The sequence below is a fragment of the Centrocercus urophasianus genome, unplaced genomic scaffold (assembly GCF_019232065.1).
Source record: "Centrocercus urophasianus isolate 14NV4802_14NV808 unplaced genomic scaffold, USGS_Curo_1.0 seq_21, whole genome shotgun sequence".
NCBI classification, from domain to species: domain Eukaryota; kingdom Metazoa; phylum Chordata; class Aves; order Galliformes; family Phasianidae; genus Centrocercus; species Centrocercus urophasianus.
The window spans coordinates 8,694,509-8,708,506 of NW_024884767.1; the positions used below are offsets into that span (position 1 = coordinate 8,694,509).

Genomic DNA, 13,998 nt, shown 5'->3' on the forward strand with positions numbered 1-13,998 from the left:
AGGGACGAAAAAAAAAAAAAAGGCTGAAGCAGAGTCTGAAGGGATTTCTCATACAGCATAACTCCTCACCTAGGCTAGTTAGTGGCACTCGATCCCCTTCCCATTTATGCCCCTTTTGAAAGCGCTTATTAGTTAGCCATGGAAATGGTGTATTACAAGAATGTCACAGGAAACAGGAGAATTGCATTAAGCAATTTAGGGGCAAATATGAAATGCTTTGAAGCTACTTTTTCTTTTCTTTTCCTTTTTTTTTTTTTTTTTTGGTCATGCTGTCAGCCGTTAGCTTGTGAAAGCAAAATGAATAAATACATTTCAACCCATTTTCCTTTGATGGGAAGGGAGAGGAGGAAGATTAAGTAAACAGTGGAAAGTCTGCTTGGTTGTTTATACTGGGGATAAACTGCCCTGACTCAGGAGGGTTGCTGCAAGCAAAGGCTGTTGCAAACAAGCTGGTGATCACTTTGCTAATGCTGTCAGTGGGCTGAGGCTTGCTAAACGTGTGAACTCTCCTGGGCTTGCATGGAAGGAGGGTGCAGTGAGGGAACCAGGCTGTGGGTAAAGCTGTGAGTGATGCTTCTCGTACCGCCACATCTGCGGGTTTGTGGGTTTCTGAGGACCTGCTTTCAAGGGCCAAATCCCACACCTGTTAGAGCTAGAAAAACCTAGCCAAGTGGGATACACATGAGCAGCTCTGCTGCCATGCACTTCCCAAAATGGGAGGAGAAGCAGATCTCCAGAAAGTCTGGCAGACCTTGGTCTTCCCCAAGCATTCCTGAATGTCTGTAGCAGTGGCACCCACAGCCCAGAGGCCTGAGTAGGCCTCTTGAATTATTATACGATTCCATGGTTATAAGACCTGAAGATATTAAATTCCTCTATGTGCAGCCCTTCAAACATACTCATTATGTAACTAATTTTACTTCACCCTAATTTATATATAATTGATAATGTCTTAAATTTGCTATATTTTAAAACTTTTCTTTTCCAGGTCTCTAGTGTTGGTTTTCTTTTTTGTTTTAATTTTTAAAGAATTCGGTTCCAAGAGATGGTTCCACTGGTACTGAAAACAAGGTTTGCAAGTTAGTTTTTTTTTAAAAAGGATTTTAATGTAATTTCTCATATGTTAATGTAGCCTTGTGTCTTCCAATACAGTTTAGTATTTATGACTTAGAATTAATATTATCTTGTGATAATAATAATAAACAGGGTTGTGAGAGATTGTTTAAATTTAGATTTGTTATCGTTTCTCCATAGTTCCCAGCTAAAGCTAATGACATTTTATGTGGACATTGTTAATAAGAATATGAATTAAAACTGTATGAATACTATCAATGCTTAGTTCTTCTCACTTGCCCAATAGTTTTAGGAGACTCCATGCTAAACTTGACTGAATTCCAAGAGTTAAAAGAGTTAAAGAGATGCATTATTCACATTCCTGATCACTAAATGTTAGTGGCGTAAGTACAGTCTCTTCATGAAGAGGACCTGAAGATGTGTTTTTATTCTCTTTAAGGTGTATCACAATAATACTACCCACTGCCAAAGTTCTTGGTTTGGTGCAATTGTTGACTTTTTTATAAATAATACTGAACATATCTGCCAATTTCAGGATCTGTTTACCTCCTGCAAACCTTCGTTTAATCTCCTAAATAACTTTCAGTTCAGTGCTCATTTACTGACCTAGAAATGTATGTATACATGCATATCATTCACACCTGTGTATATACATCCTATTTACATACCTAATAGTGTGTTTACACATAAAACTTTGCTTGGAAATCAGAGCTCAAAGCTGAAAATTTGCAGAAATTTAAGTGCCTATAACAGTACATCTTTTTTTATAGACTAGTTAGTCACTTTGCTTAATGCTTTCAGTGTTTCTGAAATCAGCCAACTGTAGAACTCAGGAAAAGTAAATATCACAACCAGTCAAAATTACATTGCAGAAAAATGAACATACACTATGCTAAAATTACTTGAGTAATTCCAGGATCTCCTTAGATCTGGAATATCCTATTACTATTACAATTTCAGTGAACTGACCTCCACTAACATTTTGATAAGGGCTGTTGTTATAGCTGTATGATCCCTTCTAAAGCATGAAGAAATTGGTTAAGAATTGAAAAGGGGAGGTGGAGGGAAAAAAAAAACAACAACAAAACAGGTTTTATCTCTCAGGCTCTAAAATCTGCAGGCTATAAGGAATGATTGGTCCATACCCATAAATTCAATCCCAAGATGCTCTGCCAATGCAGAAAGTTGACAAAAAAAAAGAAAGAAAAAGGAAAAAGTTTCAGAAAAGAGCAATACACTGTACTCAAAAAACAAATCACATATTAGTAATATGGCTTTTCTGTGTCTGCATATGAAACAGGACAAAGGGGCATGTGGTCAAATGAGCAGTGCTTGTGAGCCCCTGTGAGCTACGTGACCAGAGCTTCTGTAAGGATTACACGCCAAAACACGTATAGGGTATCTGAACAGCCACAGTGTAGTGAACACAATGGGAACCATTAACCCTTAAGGATTTTACTGAGATGAAGGGAGCTGTTGCTCGAGAATGCCATGTGAAATGGCTGGATGTTTTCAGATGGGAGCATTAGGGCACAGGTTGGCTTACAAAGAGCAGTGTTCCCTGGCAGATGGGCTGTGTGCAGCCTCAGTCCCTGCTCTCGTCCCTCTTGTGTGGTTCCTTGCTCTTGTCAGTCGCTGCCCTGAGGTGTCTGGGACCACTTGCTAGGAAGCAGGATCCCTTCTCAGCACTGCAAACTGACTTCAGCAGGGCTCTTATCTCTGGAAGAAAAGGAACTGGTCCTTTTTCCTTGCCTTCATCAGAATAACCCATTGGCTGGCTGCATGACACAAAGGGTGCAGGGGCTATTGCAGTTTTTACCAGATCACCTGCCAAAATTAGCACTCCCATGTCCTGGTACCTCCGTCCTCCATGTGCTCTAGGAGATCCTTCCCATGGGTCATAGCTCCATAACCATAGCAGTTCTCATTTACTTTGTCTTTGAATGTGGTGCAATTTAAATTCAATCCTAATTATCTGATCAAACGGATTTTTGTACACATCAAGAATGCCAATTCTTTCCTGCCAATCAGTAATATTTTAAGGGTTAAGTATGCTGGAATCCACCCAAGTCTCTTCCTAAAGAGCCATTTTTACATGCCTACATGAACACTGCTAATGATATACATTAGTTACATAGAAAGCTTGGTTAAGTCTTTGATAAAATGAATGACATGCCCATGCATATATATTGCCGTATTTATGCTTACTTATATATAAAATTCCTTGCCTGGATGTAATTTAATTTGGGGGGAAGTCATTCATATCATGCAGTTTCTATTTGAAATAATTCAACGGGAAATTGGTACTTAGAATGGGAATATATTCTGGCTGAAAGCCCTAATGAGAAAACATGCTGAAAAAACATGCATCACTTATTCAACCTAGATATAAAATAGCTCTTAGTTATCTTTTTTATCCCTAGCTAGATTGCCTAGACATGATTAAAAGAAAGCAGAATATCCCAGCAGTTCTTGTTTTATAAACAGGTCATCAGTTTTGATCTTTTCCTATTTAAATCAATATTGCTACATATTTATTAGACACAATGTGTTTTTTATCCACTATTTTTCCATGTAAGCCAAAATGAAATGCAATTAATTATTTTAACTAATTGTTTTTTATTTCAGATGTGATTTTTGGTGGAGCAGAATTGGAAGGAATAAAGCTTGGAATGCAGGTTTTTCCAATTAAGTGACTTACTATTGCTGCTCACTGGATATACTGGTGTCCAGTGCCTGCAGAATATGATGCCAGGAAATGCTGCTACAGTATACAGGTTTTCTACATCTGCATGCTGCATTTATGGCAGCAGTACCACAGTAAGTAGGCAGTCATGATTTTGAAGAGGCTGTCCCACAGAATTAGGAGCTTGGTAGCCTTGGACATAGGGAGGGCTGCATGAAGGCACTGCACCTGACAGTGGGACCAGACCATTTGGATCAACTTCACATAGCTGCAGAGTTCTGAGAAATATTGAACTCGCAGAATGGCAGAAAAATGGACTTAAGAAGATCTGTAGTTAATCTGTAAGAAGATCTGTAGCCTTATTCCTCCTTTAATTTCTCAGCCAAACACATCCTGAGAATATGTGGCAGAGTTGTCTAAAAGAAATTTTCCACTGACCCTCTTGAGATGGCCCTCTTGCTCACTTAACATGGCAGATCTGAAATGATCACAAATTAAACTGGTGTCTTATGTTGAAATGCTGCCTTCAGGAGTACAGGGACTACATTCAGTTAACTCTTGAGAGTGCCTGTACTATATGCAAGTTGTTCTATGTCCACAATACATGTAGAAATATTAGCAAATGAAGAAACAAGCCACCAAGACCTTTGAACGAGATCCTTGGCCCATCTGAGTTGTTCAAAAGGACAAATAGTTTACCTGTGATTATGCTTTAAAGAAGTGCTTCAGCTTTTTATTAATTCAAGGTTCTGCTTTGTTTCTTAGTCCAAGGATTGTTCTGCATTAAGAGTTGGTATAAGAGCTACAGAAAAAGTAGCCTGAACTTTTGAGACTAATTATTACTTCTGTTCTCCTACACTTACTTTACCTCCTTGTCTTCAATCAAGTGAATGTGAGAACACTAAAACACAGCAAGTACATCTACATGGAACAGGTATTTCTGTAACACTTCCGTGGGCCATCTTCTTATATTTTACAGAACCTTGGTGGCCCATGAATCTTCAAGTCAAAACCACTGCAGCAAAAAGCCTTCTGGTGTTCTGGTATCTTCTGACATTTCTGAGTGCGGCACAAACTGGCCAACAGTCTTAAGTCTTTGAAACTTACCACCTACTATGTGTCGCTCACATATGCCCTTCCTCATTGGAAAAGCTTTTGGGGAAAATACCTGGTAGAAAGTGCAACTACTGTGCTCAAGGAAAGGATGTTAAAGGGTCTACCAGACAAGCTTCCACCATGAGAAAAACTAGGACCGCTTGCTCTTGATTTTCCTTTTGTTTGCAGTGGTGGGAAGTATCAGGGGAGCAACTGTATAGCTGCAGTGCTGAAGATGACTGTGTCAGTGAGGACCCTAACAGCCATCACTTCTTGGCTGTAACAGGATGTCCTAGTTTTGCAAAGCTGGAAGCTAAGGTACAGTCAATATACACATGTGCCTTTCAGCAGTCTCCCTCACTTAAGCTGTGCTTAAATTTCCACTGTCAAAAAGGAAAGTCATTTCTATTGGGGAAGTTTTCTTAAAAGGGAGGTCCAGCTAATATCCTGTATTTCTTTTTGACCTCTTTTTAGTGCACCATGATAACTACCTACTCAAGGGCTAAGGAAATCACTGACAAGATAAACCACTGAGTTTTACATCCTCTTGGGGCTAGGGATTTTCAAAATGTTGAGCATCAGCTCAGTTCTGATCTTGCAAAAGGCCTTCTGCAAATAACTTTAGGACTCTTCAGGATCCTATAACAGACTTCGGAAGCTAGCTTATTCTCAACAGCCTTAAGTTAGTGAGAGTTCAACAGCAGGCATACTTGACATGGAAACAACTTCTTTCTAAACAAAAAGAAGATCCTTCTGAAATCAATAATGGCTAATGACTTTATAGTTGACATACACATTTTTGTTTCCTCCTGGCCCCGATTTGCTCTGCAATTTGCAAAAACTGCATCAACAGTGCTAAACTGAATCAATAACCTGCAACACTTGCAGGTGCAAAATATGAGAGCCTGCTTTTTAGCTCCAACTTTTGCCTGAAGAGAACTTCCAATAAAAGCTCCCCTTACATTACATACTATGTATTACATTCTTGCACCTCTGCATTGGGTGCAACAGTAAGAATGCTTCCTCACTGATCTTTTTCTGGTTAAATACGTGTCCTCACTAGATACTACCCAAAAATGTCATTTTAAGATGTAGCGACTTAAGAAATCTGAAGTTATAATGCAGATGCAGTGTAGACTTCAGTGCCAGAGTCCAACTGTAATTGCCGGAAGTTCTAAGACTATTATGGGATATGTATTTGCATGCTCTTTTGTCAGTGCATTTCAAGGAAAGTTGTACTGGACTGGCTTACATACATACACTTCTGCTGCAAGGCAAGGGCATCTATGCCTTTATCATGTAGGCAACTTCAGAAAATCTCAGGTTGGTGTCAGCTACCCAAAGATGCCTTTAAAAATCCCCATCAGTTTTAGGAATCTGAAAAACTAAGGAGCAGGGAAAATACATCTCTCTCTCTCTCTCTCTCTCACACACACACACACACACACTTTTCTAGGTAGGAAATAAGTCTACCGTATAGTTCTTCCACATTTTTCAGGGCAAATTCAACAAATAATGGATCTTATATTGCATCTCTTTTTAAATGGTTCTTCTACAATGAGAAAAATTTAACTGTACTTTTCATTGCAATACACAGAAAAGGCCATTTAAATCTAACACTTAGTAAACTTAAACACTGCAATAGCATAAAAATTCTTAAATCCATAGTTACCAGAGATATTTTAAAAATAACTCACACTAATAAAGCATTTAAAACTGAGGGATAAAATACAGACTTCGATGTTAGAAGGGTCTCCAGTCAGTGCCCATGGGATTTACATGGGTAGCTTCCATGATGGGTAGTATGAATTATGAATGGACATTTTTCATCCATCAGTATAAGAGAAAACCTATGCATCTCTTCAGGCTCCAAAATGTCCAGCATCTGCTAACAGCTCTTAGTTCTATGTACTAATGGAAATTAAATTACCTATAGTCTTTGAAATCTTTCCATGCTGGCATGCAATCTATAAAAAATATTTCTTAAAATAGTGATCTTAGATCATAGTACATTCTGATGCCAATGACAATTAATTATAAAAAGTACTCATGCATTAAAATGTAGGATCTAGGCAATTTTCTTATATGTTACCTTTGACTTCGTTATAGACAATAAGACAACAAATGTTCAGTGTATTTTCTGTTTCCTCACTGGCAATTAATAACGATTAATCCATTCTTCCATGGGAAAACTTCTAAGATATGACTGCAGTGCTACCAGCGGTCTGATACAGACTCATCTGTGAGTGTGGGTGCTACACTTATTTAGCCAATTAATCTGTCTCTGAAATACTCAATCTCCTGCACCTGTTACCCACAAATAAATACGTCAGTTCCCATTGTTTATGCCATCTCTCCCCCTTTTCTTCTTCCTTCTGTGCTCTCTTTGCCCTGAAATTTGGACAATGAGAAGAAAGAGCACTTTGATCCTGTTCAGAATGTGCTTCTTAGAAATGATGTAAGCATATCAATTACCTTTAAATTGTTGTTCTGAATATAAAACTCATATATAAGCAGTTCATTTACCTACCCCTTTATTGAGTGAGTACTGCTCTATATAAAGTTTCATATATAGAATTTTATATTTGTGGCAAATAAAATGACTTTCAATATGTCATTTTGCACTTTATCTGCTTGATGTCAGTGGGATGTATACACCAAACCATTCAGTGTTAATTTCACAGTGTTCCTTATTTTGCATTTCCCCATAACCTCAATGCCAAACAATCCAGGAGAGTACTGCAATTGCTTTTCGTTACCATGTTCATGCAGCAAGCAGAGACGATCAATATTAGGCCTTAGGCAACAAATCTAGTTAAGGATTAAAAAAAAAAATTGGAGGAAAGATGCAGCGACAAGAAAGCAGCACCGACTGAGCATGCGTCTACTGCGGCACAGACAGAAAGGTAGTGGACGTACTGTAGAAGCTGGCCATTACGTAGTTTTGGCAGCGATCACCAGTAAATTCATTTGGGCACCTGAGAGGAAAAACAAACAAAAAAAAAATGGTAGAGAAAAAAACAGAGAAAAGAGAAGAGGTGAATATATGCTAAGAAAGAAGCTCCGTCAGTGTGAACTGATACGACTTGGTGAGTTCACTTTCAGAAACCGTATCTCGGTTTAGCGTGTTAAAATGGCTCAAGATGTTGAGAGCAACTCATTTGCTCTGCAGAAATGAAACAGAAATCCCCCCCGAGAAAAAAAAAAAAAAGCCAAAACCAAACCAATCCAGATCAAAGTGTATTTCGAGATGTGAGAGAGAAATTCACCACTTCAAATTCCCAAATTGCTTTTAGGATGCACTTTCCACAAGGCAGCGAGGACACAAGATCTGTACATCACTCATCTCCGTGAGTTTGTTCTTTTAGAGTAGCACTTTACAGCAGTCTCCCAAACAAGAAAGCTGCCAGTGTGTGCAATACAAATGCATCTGCAAATGAATGGAAAGATCAAAAACCACATAAATGAGAAACATTTTGGATATCAATAATGCCATGGTGTACAGATTTTACTTTAGAAAATCAGGTCATAAATTAGTGCGCAAAGAGGCCGGTTCCAGCTGAACTGTGAAAACACCAAGTACTATTGATTTTGTTGCTGTAGTTGGGGAAGAAAGCAAAGTTCAGATTATTTTAACATACTTTCTTGGTTTTGGATTTTCATGGGCAGAGTTTCAGTACATCTTGCTCCAGTGAATCCAGGTTGGCACCTAAAGGGCAAAAATGTGATAAGCAATAGTACACCAAAAGCACTGCACTAACAGACTGACATCTGCTGGCCTACGGAGACGGTAGAGCACTACTAAGTGACCTCCTGGTTAGGTGTTAGTGAATAATGATCAGAAAAGGGGAAAGAAGGAGTAATCTTTCCGAAGACAATACTTCACAAAATTCAGAGTAAAAATCCACCACAGAAAATCACAGGAAGTCTTTTTGTTTGTTTCAAAAGAGAAGGAAGAATTAGGCCTAGCAGAAGTGTTTGTCACTCACTGTTTATTCCACCTCGTGAAGGGACCAGATATTTTAAAATTTGCAATGCAGTGTACAGTGGCAATTTACACTGTTGCAGTCACACAGAATCTATGAAAATACTATGATTTCCCTATTTCTGTAATGAGATGTTGTGTCTTCGAGTAGTTTCCTTAAAAGGAGACTAGATAAAACAGCAATCATGAAAAGCAAAAAAGAAAAAGAAAAAGAAAAAGAAAAAAAAAGGGAGGAGAACCTGAAACCCAAAGGCAAAAGTATTTTTAACATGGCTGATATATGTAGAATGACTCAGTCTGGTCAGAAAATCTGGAGCTCCACAGCTGCCCACCCTTTCAGTTCATATGGTCTTCTGTGGAAGACTTCACTGCGGGTGAAGTCTATAAAGAATGAATTTATCTTCAGTATTTTTTTAATCTTTCCTTCTGCTAACAGCTGTCAATTCTTACTTCACCTTTCTTTATTCTTGATTCTGTGGTGGAGCTCAGCAGTTTTCCTTCAAAATATTAGCATACCAATCCAAGCTACTGCACTTTGTATATAAATCTGAATGACTCTCCACCACATTAAACGTATAAGAACTTCAGTCTTCCTCCTTTCCTCTTCAATGCACTTTTACTTTGTGTATAGTCTTAACTGATCCGCTACCTACTTCTTCGAATCCATCTCAACTTGTGTTGTCCATCTTTCTGATAATCTCCATGAGTTTTCCCATGGTGCAAGAATCTTCTTCTTCTGTTGCTGCTGATCAGCTGCTAGCTTCCATTTCAAGCTACCTCATCATTTACTTTTCAGGGGCCTCTTATTTGCAAATGAAAGTTGTTCAGAATGATCCTTTGCCTCTTCCATCCATCAGATCTTCCTGTCCACTGAGGGCAGGCTTATTTTTTTAGGCTTTATCTTCAACAGTTTCCTCTGGTCCTAAGAGTCAAGATATTGTACAGATAGGACTCCAGAAAAGCACTATGGCAGGTGATCAGTGTCAGGCATTATCACTAGTTTCTTGTTCAATAAACAATGCAGGAATAACCTTGGTATGATAAAAAAAATTGGAGATCTGTAGATGATTATTTGGAGATGATTTGCTGTAATGATACACTGGTTTATTAAGGAAGGACATTTATTATCCTCAGAGCCAAGATCTTCTTATAAGCATTCAGTATAGAAAGATCCAAGTCTCCACAGATGTATTCAGATGAGAAAAATGCAACAAAGGTAATTCTATCATGAGAAATAAATACTGCTGGACACAACAAAAGACTACATTTTGATCTGTGTTACTGAAAAAGAGTGAAAACGTTCTATCATCTTAATTTCCATTATTTTATTTTGCACATTTAATTCAATACTTGTCCTTGATAGCTGGCATTTGCACATAAATTGACATTTATTTCAAAGTGACATCTCCATCTTCTTCTCCAGGCCCAACCCTACAAAACTCCAATGAACATGCAGCTGATTAAAAATCTCAAGATTACTTCTGGCTGCTAGCTGGGTTTGTTTTTGGGCCTGTATCAAGCTACTGAGGCTGCTGATTTATGGTAAAAGTGGGTGGTGCCGCAAGTAGATTAAAATAATTTTTCTTTTGCTCTATATTAAGCGTTTAAAAGGAATACATCAAACACATTTCATCAGCTTTTTTCTGGCAGGAGGGTAAAGGCTAAATGGGTCAGAACTTAGTGTTTCCGTTTCACTGACTGCCTATAAGCAAATGCACTGTAGGAACGTGGTTTTTCAAGATGCATTTAGTAGTCTGTTTCATAGTTTGTATCAAAACTAGTATTTCCATTGTATTTTTAAATGAGTGACTTCAGAATTTTTGTTAGCATCATTGAAACAATTTTTCTCTTTTTGCATTTTCAAGAACTTCATGTCAACTCCATCAAAACCTTTGCATGAATATGAGTACAGCAATCGGCTACATCATGAACAAACACGTAATGTACTCTTTTGCTGTTAAGACATACAACAGCATTATCACAAAACATTATTTTCATCCAGTGAAATCAGGAAGTAAATTAATTTCTTCATCAATAGAAAAAGCAGTAGAAAAGATGATCTCTGCTAGTAAGGAATCAATTAGTCAGACCAGCGAGGACTTCATGGGAGAAATCTTCAAAAGAACACCCTGAAGGCGTAACCAGTAGTATATTCATATATGTTTTTCTTCAGATAAGAAGTAAATGCTGGGAACTCTGGTCTTAATTTTACATTTACAGAAGAAGCCGTCTCATTGTTTGTCCTCTGAAGACTTGAGGACACACTTCCAGCTGGACAGAAACGATGAAAGAACCTCAGCAACACCAGTAACATTCAGGCTTCCAAGTCTGAACCATTTTCAAAACGTGACTTGTGTTCCTACGAAACATCTGAAAGTTTTATACATTAATAAGCCTCAAAGCTTATTTTATCATATTTCATATTTTGGGATTGCTTTGTTCAGCCTGGGATCATAATGTTAATAAATATAGGAAACATTTGTAACCAGAGATGTAGCTGTATAAAGCATTATTAAGTCTCTACACATTTATTATTTCACCTAGCTATCTCTTAAATGCGTGGAATTTCCTTGAAGCTCACATCAGTATCCATGAGATCAGATTTAATTCATACTGGATCACTGTACGCATATTTTACTACAGGTATTTTTTGAATACATAGGTCTAGACTCTAAGAGAAGTAGGACTTAGGATGTCCATTTTTTAAAAATAGAATAGAAAAGTTTACAAAACCAGAGATATCACTTGGAAAATTCCGTGGTTGTTGTGATTCTGAGTCATGTTTTTTTGGTTAGGGATAAAACCAATTTAGAATGATATGGCTCATGCTTTAGAAATTTTGTTTTTGCTCTCAACAGATGGACCATATGGAAAAATGTGAACTTGCTACTGAGGCAGAAATATGAAGAGCAAGTACCATATTTCAAGCATTCTGTTTCCACAGGCATGTTCTGAGGGAAGATTTATTTTCTCAGAACAATGAAGGCAATGTGTACTGGATAGATACTTATTTTAATTAACACTGGATTACTGGAATTAAAAGTAGACATCTGTATTTTCAGTGAAACAAGAAGAGAACCGTATTTCGTCTCTTCAGTTTCCCAGCACTCCCACTTTCAAATACTCACACTTTCATTTCTTGTATTGCAGCATTGCATCCTGTTTCGCTACGCAACATAAAGTTTCAGTTCTGGCAATTATTAGAGGGCATAGCAAAATGCCAGCAAAATAGCAGTGGCCCTAACTGTCCTCAGGATAAGAATCTTATTCCACTGTTTTACTATAAATGAGATTCACCACTTCTGATTTTACAGCTCTGATGCTTTTTCCAAATAGGCCTTGGGCCACCCAGAGAGAGGCACATCTGCCAAATTTAGGAATTGCCTTTTCTTTCAACTCCAAACCCAGAATTAAGGCTTATTTCTCGTGTACAACAGGGAGAAAATCCTCTCTCCGCTGAAATGCCTCTAAGACATTATTTGAGAAAAATTTAGTCAACCTATATCACATAACATACACAGACAGATCTCTGAATATATATTAAGAAGAAAAACAAGACACCAAAAAACTTTCCCAAACGTCTGAAAATTGTATAGCTCTGAAACTGTCAAGATAATGCTAATTAGTAGCAAATCTGGTAGATGTTGAGCTCTGCTGCCCTGGATTTTCTTGAGTGGTATCAATACAGAAAGTAGAAACAAACAGGTAGGCTCTAGTACATACCCAGAAGAGCCACATCATCTTGTTCTGTTGATGTAACATGAGCAAGAGTACATCAACGTGACCTTTTTTTCTCTCTGCTATCCAGCCCACCAGAGCCAGTAACTGTTCCATACTCACTTTAGCTAAAAACTATTCTAAAATCAATGAAATATTCATCACTTTCAGCAATGGTGCAATCCGTGAAACCCAAAGCAAAACAAAGCTCATAAGGTCCAGAAAACATCAATCTATAAAACAAACGAAAACTTACATGTGAAGCAAACATTGTGGATTATTATTATTTTTCAAATTAACAACAGTGCCATTCAACCTATGCCTTTCTCATCTAATGAAAGCATCATAGACTTCTGGTAACTCACCCATCGAAACCTTCTTTCCAAATACCGTCATTTGATTTTTAGTCAAAGATATCTGCAATTCTGTGCAGTTACAGCAGACAACAGATTCTACTGAAAGCTGTCTCTTGTCTGTCTGAAGAGCTGCAATATCTTCACAAAAGTGCCCACTTTCCAGTCAGTCCTGATAGACCTAAGGTATTAAATGCTGATTTCCCTCTAAAGTCAGAGAGAAGCAGTAACTTGCTAAGATTGATTTATCTCCACAAGTAAATGCTACATGATGTGCTACGGGGCAGGAAGTGTACTCCAGCACTGTACTTCTCAATAGAATCTTTCCAAATTAATGGATACTGCAACAGCCTTTTGCAGAGTAGGCTAGGCCTTGAGAAGAAATGCACAAGCACATACAGCTTATGTTCTTAAGCTTTCTTGAATCAAAATCCACACATGAAGTAGTAACCTCCACAAAGTGCTGTAACATTCTTTTCTTTCTATGCATTTGACACAACAGTGAAAACTCCAATTGAGAATACATTCTCATCAGAAAATGTTCAATTATTATAGCAGACAATAAACATAAATCATCATTAGTCCTGTAGAAAGGGTATTTATGTGATGCAGTTCTCAACACATATTTTTTGACTTTGTAGTGTATTTAGTTTACAGCATCTTTTCATTATATCTAATGTTACAGCTTAAATTGTGCCATTTCATGCCAGGTATACACCAATAAGGTTTGCTGTGCCTTTTAACCCATGGAAAGATTACTTGGTTAGCCTCATAACCAGATACTTAGGGTGAAGAAATACCTCATGAAACAAGTCTAAGAGAAGAAATTTTTCAGGTGTACCTTTAAAGAAAAAGTATTTATAGAACCTGAAGGCTCCACCAAAATAAGAAAACAGGATTTCTTACCTGCATAAGTATCGTGGAGGGTTTGGGAGGTCTTTAACCATGTAACACTCTCCCCCATTTACACAGAAGGCTTTCTGCTTTATGTCACATTTTGTGAGATGACTTGTCCCGGTTGTAGATGTGGAAGTGGCTGGAAAAGACAAGAGAGAAAATACAGATCAGAACGGCTTAAACTTTCCTAC

The 13,998-nt window shown here is 37.8% G+C and overlaps 1 protein-coding gene across 4 annotated transcripts in view; it reads right to left on the bottom strand.

Annotated features, from left to right (window-relative positions):
* The window catches only part of NRG1 (neuregulin 1), a 169,094-nt gene that overhangs the window by 12,804 nt on the left and 142,292 nt on the right, over positions 1–13,998 (bottom strand). Inside the window, exons 2-4 of one of the 4 annotated variants that reach the window (XM_042822926.1) lie at positions 13,817–13,946; positions 7,775–7,833; positions 2,220–2,243 (exon numbers count right to left, since the gene is read on the bottom strand). In XM_042822926.1, coding sequence (XP_042678860.1) covers positions 2,220–2,243; positions 7,775–7,833; positions 13,817–13,946 — 213 coding nt within the window. Of the gene's footprint in view, positions 1–2,219; positions 2,244–7,774; positions 7,834–8,496; positions 8,565–13,816; positions 13,947–13,998 lie in introns of all 4 variants that reach the window. The other 3 variants (XM_042822925.1, XM_042822928.1, XM_042822927.1) reach the window with 3 other exon arrangements.